The sequence below is a fragment of the Schistosoma mansoni genome, chromosome 1 (assembly GCF_000237925.1).
Source record: "Schistosoma mansoni strain Puerto Rico chromosome 1, complete genome".
In the NCBI taxonomy this organism is placed as follows: Eukaryota; Metazoa; Platyhelminthes; class Trematoda; order Strigeidida; family Schistosomatidae; genus Schistosoma; species Schistosoma mansoni.
The window spans coordinates 15,466,143-15,490,316 of NC_031495.1; the positions used below are offsets into that span (position 1 = coordinate 15,466,143).

The window sequence follows — 24,174 nt, forward strand, 5'->3', positions numbered from 1 at the left end:
AAGCAAGCTGTAGACATCCTTATCATCTTTTTTGGTCATACTTCAGAGTTAAAACCTCTCCTTAAAATTTTCGAAAGCCTCAAAATCACAGGCTCCACCGCGACACCAATATGATGATTAGAAGTAATCGAATCATTTCGCTACCTAGGGATTCTCGAATATATTCTGAATTGAGTCAAAAAATGAAGAGTTGCGTGTTTCTGACTAAGGCAGTTATATCGTTTGAGACAGACATGATTAAAAGATTACTATTGGAGAGCTTGTAAATATCCATATGCTCTTGAATCATAAAACCTGTCTATTTCATATACATGCTAAAAATGCTCTTATTCCATATTAGTGTAAAGCCGACCTCCGCGTGTTTTTAACTCATTTTTACTATATATTCCTTTGAAGGCCCGAAATAAGCTCTTCCAGTACTTTCCATAATCGGCTCCAAATCGCCGCCTAAAGGTGCCACAGGTATTTAGAGTTTGACAAAGCCTTTACTGGTAACAATTTTATAACCGAAGTATACAAACCCAGTCAAACCGAAATTCCTAAATGAAAAGGTTCGAATATATATTCGGAATACTTTAACTATGTCAATAATCGTTTTGTCCAAGCTGTCTAACAGTTACGGATGATGTGTAGCACGACGTACCTACTCGTGATCTGGTGTGTATGAGTGACCGAACGCCCCCAGCTAGGTGTGTCCAGTAAAACCAGTGAGGTCAACATCGCTGTCAAAGACTTACAGAACTATTTATTTTGAGGATTTACTTATCGCTACTCACCGCTACACAATGGGGTTAGCCTAAACACTAGAGTAATTGGATAGTGACAATTTGTTATCGTTCATGAAGGCAACAAAAACACTGGAAGCTAATGGATCAACACGTTCATGCAAACCACTGTTTTTCAGTCGATTTCTCTTTATAGGACAATTTGATAATAAACCGAAACAAACTATTTCTCGATATTTGTTACATACATTATCTTGGACTATGCAGTCAGAAATTGACCAGTCATCGAGATCTATAAGTCTTTCGCTGTAAGTCCGCTTACGTAATTTCATCAAGGAATTGATTTTTTTATTTCTAAAAACCATGCGTAGAAAACATCCAGACATAATATCAGTTCAAGCTCAAGTACTTAGCAAAACTTTTAGTACGTCAGACTTTGATCAACATGAAAAAAGTTACCAGAAAACTTGAATTTGTATAGTTTGTGTCTTAGAACCAAATGTCGGTATTGGACTGAAAATTTGCGTTACCACCTATAGTTTTGGAGAAGCAGTCACATTAAAAATCGAATTCGTGCAGTGGAACATTATGGCCGTTGAAGAAATTCTTACCACATCGCCAACCCATAAGTGGCAAAGGGTAGTCGTTGTGACACGATTTGGGTACTAACCAGAGGTCGTCAGAATGTAGTTTTAAAATATGTTAATTTTAACATTCACAAATAATTTGACTTATCCCGCTAGTCTTACTATTTGCAGGTGACGTGAATACATGAAGGATGGCATAGATTAGTGCAAAAGTAAGTATTTACTCGCGTTTATAGAGACTTCAGCTGAATAACACATTATTATTCAACTACCATACAGTAACAACAATTAAAATTAAATCTGAGATTGGAACTCCTTGTCTCTACACAACAGATGCTTTCAAAAAGTCGTTCTATTGACAACGAGATTAATCTTCAGCGAAAAAACAGGATTTTGAGCACTAAAAGATTCTAGGGTTCTCGTGATACTTTGGGGCGCATTAAAACAAAGTCTGGTGAACTAAATAGTAAATATGAGTTTTCGACATAATTTTACGTCTTTGCGTACAAATCTGTGAGCTTAAAATATATTTCGGTAGCATTTACTAGTTCCATAAAAATAACCCAAGAATTAGTACAAGTATTAGACGCTGAGTAGGCTGTCGCATATTCAAATTAGTTTCGATTGTCCGTAAAGTTCAGACATGCAAGGTGTTGCAGCATCTGTTACTGATACTCTTGGAAATCTCAAGTAACTTTTCAACTTTTCGTGTGCATAAATTTAGACCATGGCTTCAGAAAGTAACAGCTCAATCCAAACCCACTGATGCTCGGTACTTCACGACAACGAAAAAAGGTAAAGTTACTGAGTGTACAAACATAAGTTAGGTGAAATTTTTGAGCTGAAAGCTGAATTGAATAGTGAGCGAAGAGAAAAAAAGAAGGAGGCTGTTAAAAAGGTCATAGCCAGTATGACTGTAGGTAAAGACGTTAGGTACTCGATCCTGGGATATGCATGATACATCTTTAAGTGCTTTGTTTCCAGATGTAATCAACTGTATGCAAACAGACAATTTGGAACTAAAAAAGCTAGTATACCTGTATCTTATGAATTATGCCAAAACACAGCCAGATACTGCAATAATGGCTGTGAATACCTTTGTAAAAGTGAGTTTCCACTAAGTGAATTTATTTTTTAGGATTGCGATGATCCCAATCCACTTATCAGAGCGCTTGCTGTGCGAACAATGGGCTGCATACGTGTGGAGAAAATAACCGCCTATCTCTGTGACCCACTCCGTAAATGTCTTAAAGACGAAGATCCGTATGTCCGCAAGACAGCTGCAGTTTGTGTAGCAAAGCTGCATGATATAGATGCTCAGTTAGTGGAAGATAGTGGATTTTTAGAACTTTTGAGGGATTTGTTGTGTGACAGTAACCCCATGGTAGTCGCTAATGCTGTCGCATCAATAACTGAAATATTAGAGATGACAAATTCTGATTCTGCTAGGTCCCTACTCGCCTTCGACGGCCCAGTGATTAACAAACTCCTAACAGCTCTTAATGAATGCACTGAGTAAGCAGTTTAATTTAATATTTCCATGTTTGTGTTGTGACGTATTTTGTTAAGTTAATTCACATTAACTTCCGCTGTGAGCAAATGGTGCTCCTACTACCTACTCGACTCATGGGGAAGTCAACTTAATTCGATTTTTGTGTAGGTAAAAGACAGTCTGCTTTTCATGTTATGGTGTCTGTTACCATGAAATACTTATGGTTACATTTGTGGTCATGTTCATTCAGTGTTGGAGACTTCGAAGTGATTAAATGCATTTATTGGTCTAAATGAATCTATTTCATTCACCTGGTAACTCTGGTAGTAATGCTGTTGACTTCATATTGACCCACTAATTAATTAATGTTTGCACTGACTATACACGGATAACCGTTGCATGCTACTAATTCTTTTAAACCTTCCCCTTTATTGCAACTGCCCTAATTTCGGTGCGAAACTGAAAGAGACAAAATAAGTAGATCATATTTCAGGAAAACCCTCTTTTTGGTCTTCGTCCTAGCTCAGTTCTTCTTAAGTCTGGAGTCGTAATATACATGGGCTATCCCTAGAATTTTGGGACAATACTACTAAACAAATGTCGGAGTTGGTAGCATGTATGTAACCCCGAAATGTTTGATGTTTCCTGGAGATCAACCCTTCGAACATGAAACCTGGCGTTTTCAAATAATGAAAAAAGCTATTTGTATATAGATTTTTGTTAATATTTCTAGTATGGGGATTCCATTAATTGAGTTTTTCCGTGGTTTGGTTACCGCCTGTCACACCCAACTATGAGTAACGAAGTAGTCCCTTAACAATGGGTCACACAATAAAGCTATAACTCTCTAAACTAATCATGTAAACCTCAGTCACCCGTTCAGGTGTTAAAATATAATTCTATTTACGAAGATTTTAAAAACAGGTTGGTATTATCCTGTACTTTTCATTCGTTGACTTTTTCGCCCCCTTTATTGTCTTTAGTTTCCACCATTCTTATTACTGTTGCTTTGACTTCTTTGTATCTCCTCTGATTGGTTTCCTTTAGGTATTACTAGTGTCGAACGTGGCGTATTGAACCGATATGTGTCATATGATAGGTTTGATTCGCAGTGTTACGTAAACCTTATGTGATCCGTTAGGCAAATAAATATTTTAAGGACGATAGGAATTAGTAGGATAGACGTTATAGGCCTATATATATATAATTTTATTTAAACACAAACATTGGTACAAGGAAGCACCAGATATATATGCGCCTCACAAATCTCATTTGATTTGTGTGAGGGCTGTGATACTGCCCACATGCCCAGACTGAAGCAGGTGGTTTTCTTAGGGGGCCACACCCGGAGCCTTTGACCTAAAGGTCTAGTCCACAAGGCAGTGGAGCATCGTGAGGAGATGCAGTCCCATTGTAGCCGGTGACCAACAGTTGGTTCATACGCCATTTGTTCCTTCAGGATACTGGAGCCCATGTGCACCATTGGTTTGGAATCAGGGTTTTCCAACTCCCCTAGGTGGACTCGCCTTGTCCACCAACCCGGTTAAAGCGCCGGACATTCGCTTTTCGTCCTCTCAATTTCGTAAACAACACCCCCGCCACGAGAAGGCAGTGAGTAGGACTTCCCTGGCAGAGGCTATATATTCGCGTGGCCATATGAGAGCATTTCGAGAGGAAGAGCAGACTCTCCCCACTCTCGGCCGTACCAGGGCATTTGGGGGCATATATATATATACATATATATAGCTTAAAATTTAATGAATAAGAGCTTAAAATTTAATGAATAAGGTTAATATACTCGCCTAATACTTCATTATTTTGCTTAGACTTCCACTATATGAGGTACGGTAGTTCAGCATGATTTTATAACGCGTTCTCATTACCTTTTGTACTCTAGATGGGGGCAAGTTTTTATACTTGATGCGATTGCAGATTATACACCTGGCGATGATCGTGAGGCACAAAGTATCATCGAACGCGTATCGCCGAGACTAGCACACGCAAACGCTGCTGTCGTCCTATCAACTGTTAAAGTCATTATGAAAATGTTGGAAATGGTTGATCCTGCTTCCGAAACTGCATCGACTGTGATTAGAAAGTTGGCGCCCCCACTAGTAACATTACTTTCTGCGGAACCGGAAATTCAGTATGTCGCTCTGCGCAATATTAACTTAATTGTTCAAAAGCGTAGAGATATTTTAAAGCAGGAGATAAAAGTAAGCAGCCGTTGTAATATTTAAAGCCATTTCATTGATAGCTTTGTTTGGTGCTTAAAACAGTTCATACCTTGTACAGGATTCTTTTTTAAGTACCTATCTGAACTCTGACCATGGTTTAGTCTGTATCAATCCTATCCTGCGACTTGGTGGCAAATAAACGGAATGATATGAACAAATCGGTTGTAACTTCCGTCACCACCATATACCGAACCGAGCCAGGCTCAAAGTTGGTAGTCAGTCTACGGGAATGTATAGTAAATTTTACAAACTTTGCACAAGGATCTAAAAGCCTGGTGGTCAATGTATGCTAATGAGTTGAAAGTAGCAACTGCACCTAGTGACTGTCGGAAGCTATTTCAATATATCCGAACCACTGGTAGCAAGGGGTCTGGTGTGAGTGGAACGATCTGTGAGGTTGATGGAGCCCCAGATAGTATCATTCAGCAACGTCTTGAAAGTTGTGAAGAATTTTACAATAAACAGTAGCTGGTTTTGTTTTTGCCCCATCAACACTGATCAGAATGTCCTGTCCTACGCAACGAAGACCATGATCTGAGTCCAGGCATGACTAAACTGTCATGATAGATGAGCTACTGGAGCAGTTGAAAAGTAAAAGTAAACATAGGATGGAAACAAAGCGGAATAGGAAGTGGAGAAAAGTAGGACAAACATTTTTTATTTAATAAAGAACAGTTATTGCTTGAAAATTATATTTGAAATAATCTCAGCGATTGAAATTTAAATAATTCCAACGTTTCGTCCAGCTAACTTGTCTGGACTTCTTCATGGTAATAATCGGAGCCCAATTTTTGTCAAGCTATTCGTTCTAATCCTGACGAATATTCGTTTAAGTTATCGCTTGAGTTAGAAAGAAAAAAGATCATGTATATCAGGTTATTCATAATTTTCGACCATAATATTTGTGTATGGTCTGGGATCAGTGCTTGAAGTCACTAGCTTCTAGTCTGAGTCATGTTGGCAGATGCAGACTACTTGGTTGGGGTCCGCGTGACTATCGTAACCAATGGCTGGAGACTCTAGGTGACATGGCTCAGAATCGATCACAATGGCGTAGGTGTATACACTCTTTATCTTCCCTTAAACCTTGAGATTAAAATTGCTTCATATCTGTCTTTCTTCCTATACTATATCCTTATATACAACCTATCTTTTATATACTACCACCACTAAATGAACTACTTCTATGAATCCGGTGTCCATCTTGTTGTGCTAGTTATTGATTCCATTTTGTAAGCTTTAATCTAGCTGTTATTTGTGGTATGACATCAGTTGGTGAAATATCTTCATTTGCTATTAAGGCTCAAAAAAGTCGTTTATATTTCAGGTATTTTTTGTCAAGTATAATGACCCGATCTATGTGAAACTTGAGAAACTAGATATAATGATACGTCTCATTAACCAGTCTAACATTGGTCAGGTGCTTGCTGAACTGAAGGAATACGCAAAAGAAGTTGACGTGGATTTTGTCCGAAAAGCTGTTCGTGCAATAGGGAGATGTGCTATCAAGATTGAATCTGCTGCGGAGCGTTGTGTGTCTGCCTTAATTGATCTTATCCAAACAAAAGTTAATTATGTCGTTCAGGAAGCAGTTGTAGTGATCAAGGTAAATTTAACCTATGATTTCTTAGAACCATGTGATAATTTTATTTCATGTAATTATGGTAGTTGAATCTGTTATCTTTACATTTTATGTATCCCCGAAGTATTTTGTTTTGTACGATATACGATCCTATTAGGTGTCTTTACCGGTAGCTGATATCCAGACTGTATCAAAAAAGGAATTCCGCTCCAATGGTTCTCATGAGTGCCCTCATTCACGTTTAATTTAAGATTGTCCTATTTCCTTGAAATGAACCCCCCTAAATTCAATGTTTTCCTATATATATATGAAGATTTCTGCTCTTCTTTTAATTGTAGTTTTTGTTGCTCAACATATTTCTCTGTGGAATTTTCAAGTGCACGTAAATCATCAGTTAGACTTAGAAAATCTGGCTTTGCATAGTTTATTAGTTTCAAATACCACTTTAGTGTCCAACCATCTTTAACTGTACTTGGTTCATTGAAGTAACTACTTCTATGAATTTGGTGTGCTAATGAAGTGTGGCAATTTGGACCGATGCATATATGTGCCTGGTTCTACGTTGTAGCTGACTGACTGACTAAACTGTATTTGGTCCAAAGACTTTCAGGAAAAAAGCAACCTTTCTGAAAATAATCAGCCCACTTATTACTGAACATTTAACCAATGAGACAGTTGGAATCTACTTCGGTCAATCAAGGTTTCTCCAAGATTTTTATCAGTTTTTGGGCTTAATAAATCAATGTGTTCTGTTGAGTCTTCATTTTTCACCACTTAATCGACATCTTTCTGCGTAGACAAAACTAGTATGTGTTTATTTCTCTCATCTTATTTGTATTTGACTGTAAATGTCATAAAAAATTTCCACCCTCAATCTAGTTCAAACCCAATAAATGAATACGTATTAGTCTGATTCTTTTGTGTACCACATTGACAATACCTTGTTACAAATACGCAATAAATCATCTTGTGGTTGTTTATTTATTTATTTAAACACACAAATATTGGTACAAGGAAGCACCAGATATATATGCGCCTCACAAATCTCATTTGATTTGTGTGAGGGCTGTGATACTGCCCACATGCCCAGACTGAAGCAGGTGGTTTTCTTAGGGGGCCACACCCGGAGCCTTTGACCTAAAGGTCTAGTCCACAAGGCAGTGGAGCATCGTGAGGAGATGCAGTCCCATTGTAGCCGGTGACCAACAGTTGGTTCATACGCCATTTGTTCCTTCAGGATACTGGAGCCCATGTGCACCATTGGTTTGGAATCAGGGTTTTCCAACTCCCCTAGGTGGACTCGCCTTGTCCACCAACCCGGTTAAAGCGCCGGACATTCGCTTTTCGTCCTCTCAATTTCGTAAACAACACCCCCGCCACGAGAAGGCAGTGAGTAGGACTTCCCTGGCAGAGGCTATATATTCGCGTGGCCATATGAGAGCATTTCGAGAGGAAGAGCAGACTCTCCCCACTCTCGGCCGTACCAGGGCATTTGGGGGCATATGTAAGAGATTGTCATATACTTCATTCTAATTTACGCAACTCCCTTAGGCAACTTGAAGATTGTTTTGTTTCGTCTGCGTTAATGCCCAAGTTAATGGAGTGTAAAGTAATTAAGTCGACCACTTCACTTATCTCGAAAGCCTAATCCTCGCTTACCAACGTGATTATGACATGTATGACATAAGGCCAACTACTGCTCACCTTAACACGTGGTATAGAAATAAGTTGGAAGAAAGCCAGTAAAAGCTAAACCAAGATACAGCATCAGCCAATTAAGTCATTAGCTGTTGAGCAAAGCCGTGTAGGTAAGTCCAGATGCATCCACTTTTTTATTCCTCAAGTTCATTCATCCCTCTATAATCTTGTTACCCATCTCTAATATTTTCTGCTACTGATCCTGTCACCACTTTTACTACAATTGATTACTTCGTCTCACTGTACTAATTTAATTGTAGTAACTTGAACCGATGCACGTATGCGTCAGTTTCTTCTCGAAGAAAGCTCATCTAAGAAACATTCTAATTTCATCGTTCACAGCTGATGTATTTTATTCCTTTTTTTACCTCCAGTTTTGTCACAAACGTTTCGATGATAATTAAAAGCTTAGAGATTTCGACTTGACATTCAACCTTGTTTTGTGCAAAATATGGTATTTTCACCGTTTTCCAAGTAATATCAAATGCAACATATCAATTTTATATACTGTCAAAGGAAAGCATACAGCACCTTGTAGACTGTAATCCAGATCTTACATGTTTCTTTGTCTTCGAGTCGAATAAGTTGTCAAGTAATATAACTACCAGCATTTGAAATCAACAAACACATGTTGTGTTCTATATTCCTTCGAACTTGTGATATTCCATCTACAACTTCTGTTTTTATAGGATTCTAAATTCGAACTCAAAATATGTTTGTCAATTTGATTTTCGTTTCTTGTCCTGACTTTTAAGTTTAGGATTTTCAAAATATTCTAAGCCTAGGCATATTTTGGTAAATATAGTTGCACATAAAATTTTAATTAAAATATGTAGTGTTTCATACTATAATTCTACACTTACTAACTTTTATTTCGAAGGACATATTTAGGAAGTATCCGAATAAATATGAGAGTATCATTTCCATCCTGTGCGAGAATCTTGATACATTAGACGAGCCTGAAGCACGTGGGTCAATGATTTGGATCATTGGGGAATATGCTGAAAGAATTGATAACGCTGATGAACTACTTGAATCTTTTCTAGACGGTTTTCAGGATGAAAACACTCAAGTGCAGTTACAGCTGTTAACTGCAATAGTAAAGCTATTTCTTAAAAGGCCGTCCGATACACAGGTAGTACATGGTAAATGTTTTTTTTCTGTTTTTACGTTATTCTTATGCTCGTTTAAAATTTCTTGTTATAAATTAGTAACATTTGGGGTTTTGTAATTATTAAGGTCCTAATGAGTATGTAACTTTCTAAATGTACGCAGCCTAAGTAAGCGCTTTACATTTTCCTCAGAAGCCTGCACGATGGAAGTATCAGTTCATCGTATTAAAATTATTTTTATAGTTGAAATATACAATGAGAACCCCATAAAGTATTTAAAATTAACATCGGATCTATGGAATCCTCCCCGGCTTTGCTCTTAAGTGTATATGCTAAGTACATTTCCTAAATTGGGAGTATAGATTATTCGGTTTCACTAGTAAGTCCACGAATATTTATTATTGTTGCGATCTAACCAACACCCTCATTTTGACACTAATTTGAAGTTCCCATCATTACTATGAAACGCTAGATTGTTTACTGCAGTTGTTTTGTTCCCACAGTACCAAATTATTCATGATTACCTTATCCATTCATATACATATATGATTAACGTTATGTTACTATGATTCTTCGACCAATGCTACTTGGAATTCAAGCTACTTAAAGTCTATTTACTAAAGCAACTTGACTAATATTTGGCGAACATGTTTTACGTTACACAAGTATAAATTTTCGGTTTTCTAAGTGTTTTAATGTCCTTTTGTCCAGGAACTTGTCCAAACTGTTCTTGGTTTGGCTACACAAGAGTCTGATAATCCAGATCTTCGTGATAGAGGTTATATCTATTGGCGTTTACTATCTACAGACCCAGCAGCTGCTAAAGAAGTTGTACTGGCAGAAAAACCACTTATTTCAGAGGAGACAGATATGCTTGAGCCAACGTTATTGGATGAACTCATTTGTCACTTAGCAAGCCTAGCTAGTGTTTATCACCGGCCACCAAGTTCTTTTGTCGAAGGTAGGCACGTAGCTCGGCGTCAACTTCCAGCACGCGTAAATGGGGTCTCCTCTGTGTCTGGAGCAAATTATGGTGATTCACAACAAGCAGATGTTCCAGCTCCTACAGTTATCCCAACTCAGGTTAGTTTTTTTTCTTCTCACAATGCTCATAAGTTGTATATCTCTACACTTTACATAAAAAGTTAAAGGTGACTTATATGTATCAGGCATCGTTTTACTAACTGTACGTATTTACTACTCCTTAGTGTCAGAAACAAAATCAGTTCTCTTGGTTTGCATTACGTGATTTTACAGGGTTCAATGTTTCTGAAGTTCAAGTTAGATATTAAGTTTCTATAAATTATAAAATTTTGCGGGGTGTCATAGTCATACTGGGTTTTTTTATCATAGATTTCTATTCTCGCTAAGAAATTGTGGTTCCTAGTAATCGAGACCAATCTATTGAGGCTTCCCATTTCAATACCTTAATACCTCAGTTCAACTTGAGATTATAACTTCCTCACCGTTGTTACTTCTAGGAAGAGACTATCAAGTCCCAATTCTTTTGGTCATCGTCATATGAACCATTCTCTTAATTCCGAACTTCTGATTGCATGTCTCCCTACATAGTTTCATGGGAATGAGTCTTCAGAAATGTGCTGTATTTTACTAAGGTTTCCATAACGAATGGGTTATGTTGTCCGGAGAACACACTTATTGCTTTTATCTTATAACTTAGCATATAAAGGCTCTCCACGCGTTTATTTATTGCACTCATTCGCAAGTTTGAATCGATAAGTAAGAAAGTCTGGATATACAAATATCAGATAATTTGCAGTAATTGCCGCCTAGAGGATTCTAATATTATATCCTGTTTTATCTTCAAACCAGGAAACATTAATTGGGGACCTATTAGATATTGATCTTGGAAGTGGACCATCTACATATGACTCAACGATGCATCAGTTTTCTCGTCCTCCTGTACCAAATACTGGATATAGTTCAGCGACCCCTGATCTTTTAGGTGATGGCTTAGACGATCTCTTGCCAGGTGTTACTAAAACTCATCCAAGTGAAGAACAGAAGACTCAGTCTGGAGGAGGTAATATATATATATATATATATATATATATATATATATATATATATATATGTTTTCTAATGATCAATTTAAATATAGAATCATTTCATTTTATATTGTTCGTTGGACAACAAAATGTTTTTTGTATGGAACTTTATCAGGATATTTCCAAATATATTTTTAATTTGTCTTAGTATCATCGAGAAAAGAATGTCAATCCATAGATGATACGCAATGACACTAGGTGGCCGAATAATGTCTGCTCACAAGAACGAAATAATGCCTTAATAATTTGAAAATAAAAACAAGATTACTAACCAGAAGAATAAGCTTATTTATTTAATGAAATCGCATGCTTATATAAAAAATACCAACATAAAATAAACATGATACCGTTATAGGCTATTGGACTAACTAAGTCTGTAGGTCACTCATTCTTTAATCAATTAAGACTTAATTACTAATCATAAAACTGGACAATGTTTGTTAATATCAGTTTAATGAGCGAGGATTTATGTTAGTAGAGGATGGCTTCCAACATAAACTGATAATGATACTTAACTATATATTGAGATAGATTTAACTTCATTTCCCTATAAATAAGATACAAAAAATACTACTCTGAAAATTTGTTAGAGATCAAAGGAGACTAAATTACATAGACCACAACCGCCATTAAATGCGTTAACAAGACCTTTCAAATTGAAACAAAAAATGCCATGTTAGAAGAGCAAAAAAACATGTGAAATATTCTTTGAAGGTTGTAGTGGACAAAAATAGTAATCCAAATTTACTTAAAGAAAGTAACAAATTGTAAATGGTAAAGACGATTTTTGAAAATTCAATAATGCTCAGCAACTAGCAAATCACTCCAAAAAATAATAGGCTAGTCGATCTTTAAATAAAGCCAGGACAAATATTGATGCAGAATAATATGAATTCATTATATTTCGTGGTTTCTCGTTACCTGCTTTATGTGAAAGTCATTTACATCGTCCTCCGGTTCGTACCAAACCATGATGTCGTCTTAGATAAATTCGCTTATAGTAGTTGTTCGTTTGGTTGTACTTACCTTGCTGCTTAACTGTTAAAGTAACAAGTTTTTATTTATTTTGTTTATTTTATTTTCTAGCATCTTCGTCGGCTGCTGACGTGTTGGCAGATATTTTTGGAGGAATCAAAATGTCTGATCCTTCTGGTGATGCTAGCGCATTTGTGCCACCTGCAACTGTTTTACTGGAAGCTGCTCGTGGTAAAGGTCTCGAAATCCGTGGTACATTTGCTCGTAAGGCAGCACAGATTTTTATGGAGCTGACATTGACTAATAATGCACTAACTCCCATGTCTGGATTCGCTATACAATTTAATAAAAATAGCTTTGGCTTAGTTCCAACCCAAGCACTAAATGTCCCTACTCCTTTGATGCCTCGTCAATCTGTTAATGTATCCCTTCCGTTAGCGACTACTGGTCCTGTAATGAAGATGGTTCCACTTATGAATCTACAGGTGGTTTTTCTCACGTTTTCTAAAATAAATTTATTACAACGATTTCATTATTTTATAAGGTAGAAATACTTGCAATCAAATAAATTAATAAGTCTTGTGGATCATTGGATGAACTGCTTATTATTATGATTGTATAACTAGGTGGATTTTTTCTTCATTGTCTACAACTTCTGCTTATACATCCACCTTGTAAGTAAAAAAAATATACGCAGTTTCATTTTCTTTACAAAGTCCATTCTTTGTTGCTCCGTAAAATTGATTTGTTTATGACACTCATCTGGATCGTTCTCTGGACCTCAAAACAAACATGTATTCTTCCCGTTGGTAAAATGGTTCTTACTTGTAACGTACTATCGTGCTTTAGTAACGGAAAGTTTATTTAATCGTGGAGTTGATTGTACTACCGAAAAACCTACTCAGTGATTAACTCACCTCACGTTCAGTTAACTGTATTATGTCTAAGAGCTTGTGTTTTTGTTCATCATTCATAATTGCACTGAAATTGGAGTCATAGACAGAGTAACTAACTTCTACCGAGAACCAGAACGAATGAGTAATAAAACAGGACGCCTGTTTATTTGATAAAAACTAATTCCAACAGCTGGTACAATATAATTTACTTGCCGACAACGTTAACTACAATGTCTGGAGGACTATGATAGTAGTAATTAGATAATTATTTGGACTGAATATTTTCTTTCACTCTATTTTGTTTTTTATGTACTAAAATTATTTTATGCCTTACTAAGGTTGTACTCTTTTAGATTTTAGTAACAGGAAATTGATAAAACTCATTGTGTTAAATTCTATATTTCAGAACTAAAGTATGCTAACGCCTTAAACCAACCCTATGAGTGACTTTGAGCTTAACTAATCAGGAGTTAACCAGCCGCTCATATAACAGCTATTCCTTAATAGTTCAAGGTTGTTGAAAACGATTGCCATCCATATCATCATCCAAATTAACTAAAATCCGAAACCTACTTAAAAACATGGTTTCCAGTGGCAGGTTGTCCGTAAGTGCGTTTCAAAATCGCGCTTCAATTCAACAATCTCCACTCTGATTGGTCATTTCTGCTTGTTTTAAAGCCGTCAGTACGGTTTAGTTCTACCATTCTATGTTGCTTTACATTTAATTATAATTAAAAGGCTCTAAGAAACTAGATAAATAGCTATTTCATGATAGATTGTGACCTCGTTATGATCAAAGAAGAGTATAATACTGAGGACTATTTCTTTTTTGCGAGATGTAATTTTAACCAAAAATCTATCATTACTTGTTGTCTACATTGAGTATACTAATTAATCAGTTATCGCTTCTTTATCCTAACCTATATTTGGTTAGAATTCATCAAATTCTGTATGCTGAGTAAGTGAATGTGTAACAGCATAAATCTCATTTATGTATAAAGAAACATTTGTGAAAGCTAAGACGTTGGCAGGTATCATCTTAGGAATTTGTTTTTTGAAGTAGAAACTACACTAACGCAAATTAGAACAGAATAATTTTTGGTAATAAAAAGATACTGAGTTTTATTTCTTGAATTATCTAAAGGCTAGTAAATTTTTCATGCCATGTTGTTTTTGTCTGGAATACAACAGAATAAAGTTCAGAATATGCTAGACTCAGTCAGTCAGCTACAACGTAGAACCAGGCACACATATGCATCGGTCCAAGTTGCCATATCTCGTTAGCACAACAAGATGAACACCGGATTCATAGAAGTAGTTCATTTAGTGGTGGTAGTATATAAAAGATAGGTTGTATATAAGGATATAGTATAGGAAGAAAGACAGATATGAAGCAATTTTAATCTCAAGGTTTAAGGGAAGATAAAGAGTGTATACACCTACGCCATTGTGATCGATTCTGAGCCATGTCACTAGAGTCTCCAACCACCGGTTACAATAGTCACGCGGACCCCAACCAAGTAGTCTGCATCTACCGACATGGCTCAGACTAGAAGTTAGTGACTTCAAGCACTGATGCCACGTTTTGGTTTGGCCACCCCTAACTCTTTTCCAACCATCCCCTGCACTGGTCAGCATAGCGCGTCGCGGTAATCGGTGTTCAGGCATACGTAACACGTGGCCTAACCATCTCAGTCGATGAAGATTCATGACCTCATCAACTGATTTACCATCATTTCCTAATACCTTGCGTCTAACCTCACTATTACTTACCCGGTGATCCCAGCAGATGCGAGCAATATTTCTAAGGCATCTGTGGTCAAATACTAGTAACTTACGAGTGTCTTCTACTCTTAATGGCTATGTTTCACAGCCGTAAAGTAGAACAGAGCGAACTGATGCGCAGTATACTCGTCCCTTAATTGATAGACGGATATCTCGTCTTCGCCATAGGTGACGTAAGTTGGCAAAAGCCAAACGAGCTTTTCGAATCCGTGCTGAGATTTCGTCAGACACCAACCCATTAGGGCTGATCAGACTTCCAAGATAAGTGAAGTTGTCCACGCGTTCGACTACTTCGCTCCCTGTCCTTAGTTCAGGTGTTGACGCAGAATATGCTAGAACATTTAGTACAAGGATTAAAATTATGTTAGATAGTGCACTCTAACTTAACATTGTATTATTTTCTTCCAGGGTAATTAATTCCTATTTTGTCACTTATCTTTTTATCTGTAGTAGCTTAGTCTCATCTAGCTAGAATTTCTTGAAAAAAATTCAGTTGGACTGTATTACCCTCTCTCTCTTAACAGCACGTTGTGTGCGTATTGTTTTAGGGAAAATGTGATTTTTCCTAATCCTATTCGAATACAACTCCACTTTCATAACGCCATGGTTTAGTTCAATTTTTTTAAATACATCCCAAATATTTAATTCCGTGCTGTCATTAGTTTTAATTACTTAAATTCTCCTCTCACTATGTTGATTCGATGCATATCTGTACCTTATATTGTTTATGACTGGCTACATAATTTCCAATTATTATGTTACACTTCTTATGATATGTAGTGTTTTTTGTTTTGTTTAAACAAGTATTAGCTAGTTGTAAATTTCATACTTGTTCATGTTCCTGCTTCGGTCTGGGCAACCGGGCAGTATCACAGCCCTCACACAAATCAAGTGAGATTTGTGTGGCGCATATATATCTGGTGCCCGTTTGTACCAATATTTATGTGTTTAAATAAATAAATTACTACTTTTTATTTCCAATAGATTGCTGTCAAGAATAATATTGACGTATTTTACTTTGCTACCTTGGTCCCAATGCATATTTTGTTTGTCGAAGATGGAGAAATGGATAAACGAGTTTTCCTAGCTACTTGGAAGGATATACCTAGTCAAAATGAACAACAGTTCACTTTGAGTCCAAAAAATCTCACTGCTGGTAAATTTTAATTATTTATACTGATTCGCTTTCATCCTACCAATTACTATTATGTTTATCATTTTTGTCCATCATTTTACAAGAATCGCATTATACAATGAAAAAAATATATATCGAAAAGTACTTCTTTTTAATCTTAGTGTTAATTTTACTCTCTAGCAGGTTACTGGTAATTACTTGTACGACGAAATACTCAGCAAGCAAATACCATTTTTGAAAGCTCAGTAGTCCTTTCTTGCAATGAAAATGATTAGGCATTTAAACAAACATTTATGTTGATATTAAATGTGTATACGAAATCCATCCACATTCTGTCAAAAAAAAACTAAGAAACATTTAAAACGATTCAATTAAACAGTTGAAGTCATGAGTCGATCTAAGCTGGGAGCACTAAATGACCGTTTCATCCTAGTATGGAAATTCTCAGCAGTGCGCATTCATTATCCCGCACGCGTGATCAAACTTAAAAAAGTTGTACATGTTAAACAACCTAAGTGAATCCATACTTTTTAACTATATTCAGCGAAATTCTGTCAATAACCCTCATACAAACATACTTATAACTCATGTAGTGTTAGAAGTATGAAGGCAGTTGTCATTTCCATGATCTTCACACCGCAGAATGATACTTCTTCTCGAAGAGAACGAACCTGAAAAGAAAACTGGGTTAAGAGGGATCTTGATGATCCTAAAGCGTGACCGGAGTGTCTATAGGACAGTTGCTTGAAGCTGATCACATACAGCTTTTTTGTGAGCAATGTTTGATGTTTTAGCTCTATACTTTAAAGCCTTACCACCAGCAGCGAAAATCCAGTGTAAGATGAATTGTAGTATTTTTAGAGTAAACTTTTTTTTTAAACCCCTTACGTTTTAGCAAGGCAGACTTCACAAACCTGCACTTGGTTACTGAGTTACATAAGCAACAGAAAGTTTAGAAATGACTAGTGTAACCATCCTGTATAATAAATTGTAAGTACTTTCATATAGGCAAGCGATTAAAATTTCCTTGGGCTCTCCTTATCACGCCATATTTATTGATCGTCTGCAATGAAGTCAATATTTTAAAGGTTAAGTGATGCTTTAACCCTTTCCGATCCTTAAAATTGCTTTATTTTCTGAGATATCATCTATATGTTACTCTTAATGCCTATTAGAAGAATTAATTCCATTTAATTTCAAACGATATAACTGTAAATACAGATCATACCACTCTCAATCAAGAACCAGTTTAAAATATATACGATTAGATTTAACTCTAATATACAAAACATAAATTTTCTTATCTTGATGAATCCATCATTTAATTAACATAAAACTGGATTCATTCTTTATAAGTATGATTGTGTTAAACAGGACATTATTCAAATTATCACTACTGATTCAATCCATATGTTTTTTTCTTTTGATGATGCTGTCTTATTGTATTATGGCATGGTAACTACCTACACATGTATTTAAACAAATAGTTAGTGTAAACAATTGCGTAAAAGTTAATAACATATACACCTGTTCTACTTACTGTTTTGTCATCGAAATAAATGATATTCAAGATATGTCAAATATTGGTGTTACATTAGTGAACTAATTGGTCATCTGAAGTACTCTAAACTACTCACTGAATCATCAGTGGCTTTCGGATATAACTCCATACCGATAGGTCATTGTATACAGGGAAATTCTACGTTTGTTTATCTCGATCAATATTTAATGTTTTTTTTGCAAGCCTCAAGCCATCATATCATGTGAGGGCTAGTAACTATACTGTTGCTTAAATCAAAATAATAAGATCAGAGTGAAATTCGAACCGTATTATTTTACTGACTACGGATAACCGTATTTGCTTGGCAGTAGTTTTGGTGTCTGTCGATATCAATTTGTTTAGGAAGAGGTTAGCGTTAGTTGATTGGTTTCTGTTAGCCAACCCTCACTCTAAAACAATTCATGTGTAAATATTTTTAAATTAAAAAGATACTATTTAAATTTCCTTAAATGCCTTTTTATGTACATATAAATTTTGTATATCTATTCTAGATGCTTGTAGCAATAAATTACGTCAAAACAATGTATTCACTATTGCTAAACGTAATTTGGATGGTCAAGATATGCTTTACCAATCTATGAAGCTTACAAATGGTATTTGGGTATTAGCTGAATTAAAAATTCAACCGGACAATCCGTCTTTTATTGTAAGATTAATTACATCATTACTGTATGGTATTATTTATGTCTATCCGTTTTTTTTGCTATTTCGGTTAAATTTATTAATGAATAATGGATTATTGATAAAAAAGGAAATATTAAGTATCCTTTAAGCATATTTGAATTGTGACTCAGTGGAATATAGAATGAATCTTTTTGTAATTTGTAATGTACTTACATCCCTAGTGTTGTTTATTCATCGAGCTACTGAGCCCACTTATCCACTAACAGGCACAAATGGATTTGTAGTTTCCTGACAAAATGCAGAGTCTTCTGACCACTATAAGCAACAATGCAGGCATGTTCGGGATGCGATTCTCTCCCTCGAAGTGCAAAATGTTACTTCAGGATCGGGTTGCATCGACACCTGAACTAAATGATAGGGAGTGAAGTAGTTGAGCGTGTTGACAGCTTCACTTATCTTGGGAGTCTCATCAGCCCTTGTGGTCTGGTGTGTGACGAAATCTCAGCACGGATACAGAAGGCTCGTCTAGCTTTCACCAACTTGCGCCATTTATGGCGTAGGCGAGATATCCGTCTAGCAACAAAAGGACGGTTTTACTGTGCAGCAGTCCGTTCCGTCCTACTTTATGGCAGTGAAAAATGGCCGATAAGAGTAGAGGATATTCGTAGGCTACTAGTATTCGATCATAGGTGTCTTCGACGCATTGCTCGTATATCCTGGGACCACCGGGTAAGTAATGCAGATGTTAGGAAACGGGTACTAGGTAATGATGGCAAATCGATTGATGAAGTAGTGAAACTTCATCAGTTGAGATGGCTGGGACAAGTGTACGTATGCCCAACCACCGACTGCCCCGACGTGCAACGTTTTATGGTGTAGGAGTAGGTTGGAAGAAAGCTAGGGGCGGCCAGACCAGAACGTGGTACAAATCCATGAAGTCACTGACAAGTGGACTGAGCCATGTTGGTAGGTGTAGACTACCTGGTTGGGATTCGCGAGATGATAGCAACCGATGGTTAGAGACCTTGAATGACATGGCTCAAAATCGTTTGCGATGGCGAAGGTGCATCCACTCTTTGTGTTCTACCAAATTGTAGTCTTCTGAATTCTTCATGTCCGTATCCTTTTTCTCTTTCCAAATTTATTTCACCGTATTATACTCCTTCAATAACATCTTCAAACCCTTATCTTTCACATAATACTTATACTCTTACTACTTCTACCAATATGGGATTTGAATTGACAACTTCATCTCTGTGCTAATGTGGTATGGCAACTCGAACTGATGTACGTACGTACGAAGTTCTACGTTGTAACTGACTGACTGACTGTAGTTTCCTATTGTGTTGATATTCAGAATTTCAAATAAAAAGAAATTCTTAGATGCATATACGATTTCAATTTCAGCCAGACTGTGATCATTAGCGACGGGCTCCAAAAGAGGAAAAATTACTCATAAGCAAGTTATAAATGATGTCTATTTGCAAATCATTTCCTCGTAACGATCTTACTAAGAATTTATTTTAGACTAGATGCATTTTTACTACAACAGTATCCGTCAATTCATTGAAACATTGTTTTAATCCACTACCCCAAAGGTATTTTACTACAGGTGCGCCTGATGTTACTATCACGATATAGGTAGATCGATTGTATGCAATATTCATTTTCCAAAAAAACACTTGCGTACAGTCTCATTAAATCATTATTTCATTTCGCCCTTCATTACGTAGGCGAAATTCTATTTTTGAGTTTTCCTGTTGAAAAATTTTGTAAGATAACAATCCACTTTTTTGAAAATGAAACACTAACCTATCATTTTAACAAATTATAGTTAATTTCCAAATATTATTCTATCCAGTCAGTTGTATTGTACAACTGACTGGTCACTATGATAGTAGCAGTGATATAGAGGATCCACCTAGGGGAGTTGGAAAACCCCAATTCCAAACCAATCGTGCACATAGGCTCCAGTATCCTAAGGGAACAAAAGGCGTATGAACCTATTGTTGGTCACCGCCTACCGTGGGACTGAATCTCCTCATGTTGCTCCACTGCCTTGTGGGTCAGACCTCAGGTCAAAGGCTGCGGGTGTGGACCCCTAAGAAAACCACCTGTCTAGGTTTTGGCACCTGTGCAGTATCACAGCCCTCACACAAAGCATCAATAACTGCTACTGTTCTCATTGTTATTGTGTGGCTTGTATGTATTTGGTGCCCCCTTGTAACAATGTTTGTGTTCAAATTATCATAATAAGGCAGTGATTTAGTTATTCCACAAATGTGGTTAGCCTAATTTCATTGACAAAGTTTCCAATATGTCATGGGACTTCATCACATTCAACGATCATTGATAATTGTAACTGGATTGTATATGAACGCTTTCATCTGTGACTTTACAAAATACTCATTGGTTATTTTCAATTAATTTTTTCCTCGCTTATTCTTCCAGTTATCTTTGAAATCACGTACAATGGATGTACATCCTGGTGTTCAATTGGCATTCGATGAAATTTTAAATCATTGATTATTGTTTATTCTCTTATAAATATTTACTATAATAATTAGTTTGATCATTTCTTCCCTCTACTACTATGTAACACTAACTTCAATCGTTAACTATGGTGCTTTTTTTAAATGCAGTTTACACACAGATCTAAATTTGTTTTGTTTTAACATCCAGGATTTAAAAAGAAAGTACCTGTGGTTCTATTGTATGTGTGTTGTTATTTCATTTTACCATTTGTTGTTGTTTACTTTTATTTATTTATTTCATTCCATTTATCTTTTGCATAGCTATATTCATACTTACTATGTGATTCCAACTTGATTATCATATCACAATTGTTGTGTACTGTTTATCATTTACTGCTCATATTCAAATTGATTTAAATGTTTAAATTGTTGTTATTCATGAACAGCACCACATCTCCACTTTTTATTATACTATATCGGTGGTACTCTATTGATTTCGACCATCAGAGTTTAGTCAAAGGGTCATAGGTTCTTCAATATTGTTCCATCTACTAGGAGTTTGTTATGACTACCATTATCTGTCAAGTATGAAAGTGTTGCATATAGCTCTCAGTATACAATTTTGTATTTTTATTATTTATTCACGTTACTGTTTTATGTCTCAGAAAACTAGGAAACTTTTGAAGGTGTTTTGTTCTTTGATCTGGATAGTTTAGTCGTGAAGCTTTCATTATCATTCTAGGAAATATCATCAGCAATTACTGTGTGATATTTCGTGAATACTTTTATTATGAATGCATACTGCGGGATATCAGTGAAGATGCTCTTATTTAAGTGCTGTCATAATACACAATTTTCTCGGCTTTCCCAGCCCTGGTAAATGTAAATGGTTAATTGTACTGAATTACCGTCCCATTTTGTTACTAAAATGAAACATGAAGTGCTGACAAAGTCCCAACAACCGGCATTTTCATGAAGTTGTGCATGACTTTTCCCGACATTTAACACAAAAAATGTCTCACCACTTCTGGAAGAGTTATCGCAGCTACTTAAGCTGTAACTGTATTCTATGCCACTGAACATTGCCATCTTGTTAGCTCATTGGTACCGATGATGCTAAGTGCATTTATGTGACATAGCAGCATCTGATTTTTGTTAATGATAGGGAGTCTTCCTTGTAACCAAGCGGCTTGTGAATGCTCACTTCAACTAAATGTATAAACATGTGTATATATTGAAACCAACATACCTTCGTTTTGATTAACGTAGGGATTTTTAAACCGTGTGATTATATCTGCAATATGTTTGTTTTCCGACAAATTGTATATGCTAACTGAATAGGTTAGTTGTCATTGTATGACTGATCTACTATTAAGCATAGTAAAGAAAAACTGGTACCATGTCATTTAGAGTTGTGTTCACTTCCAACTTACTGGTAAAGTTAAATTCTCGATACAAACTGGAAGACAATACTTGTTCTTATTGCTTTATATGAGTCAGGACGTTAAATGATCTATCTTCTTTTTGAAGGCTGTAGCGTTTATCGATACTTCGTCCATCAACCTATTATGTGGTTAAAGTTTCCTGTAGCATAAATACAATATGCTAGAAGAAATTCCTCTGTGTATACTTAAATCTGACAAGTCTGAGCTACAAATCATGGCACTATAATTAGTCTTATCATGTTAAATCAAGAGAAATAATCTTACCTGTTGTTCACTTTCTTCCTTAAACATGGTAAAATCATCCACTTTGCGAAAAGTATACATTAGCTGTTTACTAAGTGAAACGTACAGCCTGCATGTATAGGAGCTTAAAGTATCTAGTGATTTTTAATCGATTCTCCTCAGTTTGTCAAAATCATACTACTTAACAATAATCTTAGTAAAAATGCTGGTTACTCTGAAACTAGTGTCTCTGTGACTATCAAAATCATACAAATCCTATCTGCCACTGGTCTCCTTGGGTAAGTGTACGGACAACCAATAACTCAAAGACTTATTGTGTAACTTCGTCGATATATCACTTGGTAAATTATTGAGTAAACAGTTTGGAAAGTCTCCATAACATTGCTTAAATAAATAATCGTGCTATGACTGCTAACCAGCTTCAAAATAGATTTGAAGTTACGGAAAAAAAACAAGCTGTAGTGTCAAACAAATAGAATGTAAATGAAATAGCTAATCGGTGATATTGAATTAGAATCGTAAATTAACTGAAGTTTAGAATGTGGATTATTGAATTCTGACTCCATGGCATGAGAGTATCGCGCTCCTCAGAAAACCTGAAGGTTAAGGATTCGATCAGATGGATATACATTGCTGTGTAATAATTCCAAACCAGAACAAAGAGTCGTTAAATACTTCCTGGTTCTCAATGGTTCGACTGATTTTAACTGGCAATTACGATTACCCTCCACACATATCAGTTTCCAAATACTTACTCCTCTACAGAGTTCATTATTTAACTTATGATCCAACCCCTGTATATTTCTATCCAAATAAATAGGTTAACACAATATAAAACGATAATCGGAATATTTATTTTTTTGTTCCAATAAAATTCCCTGATAAAGATTACTTGATTAAAGTAACAGATTATGAGTTAATTTTAAACAACAGGATGGAAAAGAAAATTGGCTAAAAACAAACAAAAGAAAGTTCAATATATATATTGAATAATGATAATAATAGTAGTATAAGTATAAGCCCAGCATGTATAGATTAAATGATGCACATGAAGTAATAACAAGATATACTTCAAATAACACACATCTGTATGGTAGTATAGTTAACTATATCCATATAAATTTTTAATCCTCATGAATACTTACATGATTCACCATAGAAATAGAAAAAAAACTGGGGGGCGAGGAGAAATTAAGTTGAAACACTTCTTTACTTCATCAAAATAAAATATTCACTTAGCTGTTTTATTGAATAAGTATAAAAGCTGCCATTTTTTTTCTTACATCTAAATGATATAACCACACCGGGGTTTTCACATTTTTTTTCTGTATTTGTTCTCTTGTTGCACACAAAAAGAAAATGGACGATAATAAATATATATAATTTGAAAAGTATATTACTTATTTCATAAAAACCTGAGATTTATAATTGCACACAATAATATTGATTATTAATAAATGTCTCATGGATTTTTTTTTAGATTCATGTCAAGTTCCTTTTTTTGTTTTAATATTATGATGTAACTCATTGGAAA

At 35.8% G+C, this 24,174-nt stretch overlaps 1 protein-coding gene across 1 annotated transcript; it reads left to right on the forward strand.

Moving 5' to 3' along the window:
- Positions 1–1,918: 1,918 nt before the first annotated feature.
- Positions 1,919–13,025, forward strand: Smp_034870 (adapter-related protein complex 1, beta subunit; the record flags this gene model as incomplete). The annotated part of the gene is made up of 11 exons (XM_018793411.1): positions 1,919–2,002; positions 2,037–2,107; positions 2,140–2,245; positions 2,283–2,418; positions 2,451–2,827; positions 4,702–5,020; positions 6,369–6,647; positions 9,202–9,456; positions 10,145–10,516; positions 11,267–11,477; positions 12,589–13,025. Exons 1-11 carry the CDS (start codon positions 1,956–1,958, stop codon positions 13,023–13,025), a joined length of 2,610 nt encoding a protein of 869 aa, XP_018647926.1. The 5' UTR covers positions 1,919–1,955.
- Between the last annotated feature and the right edge of the window lie 11,149 nt (positions 13,026–24,174).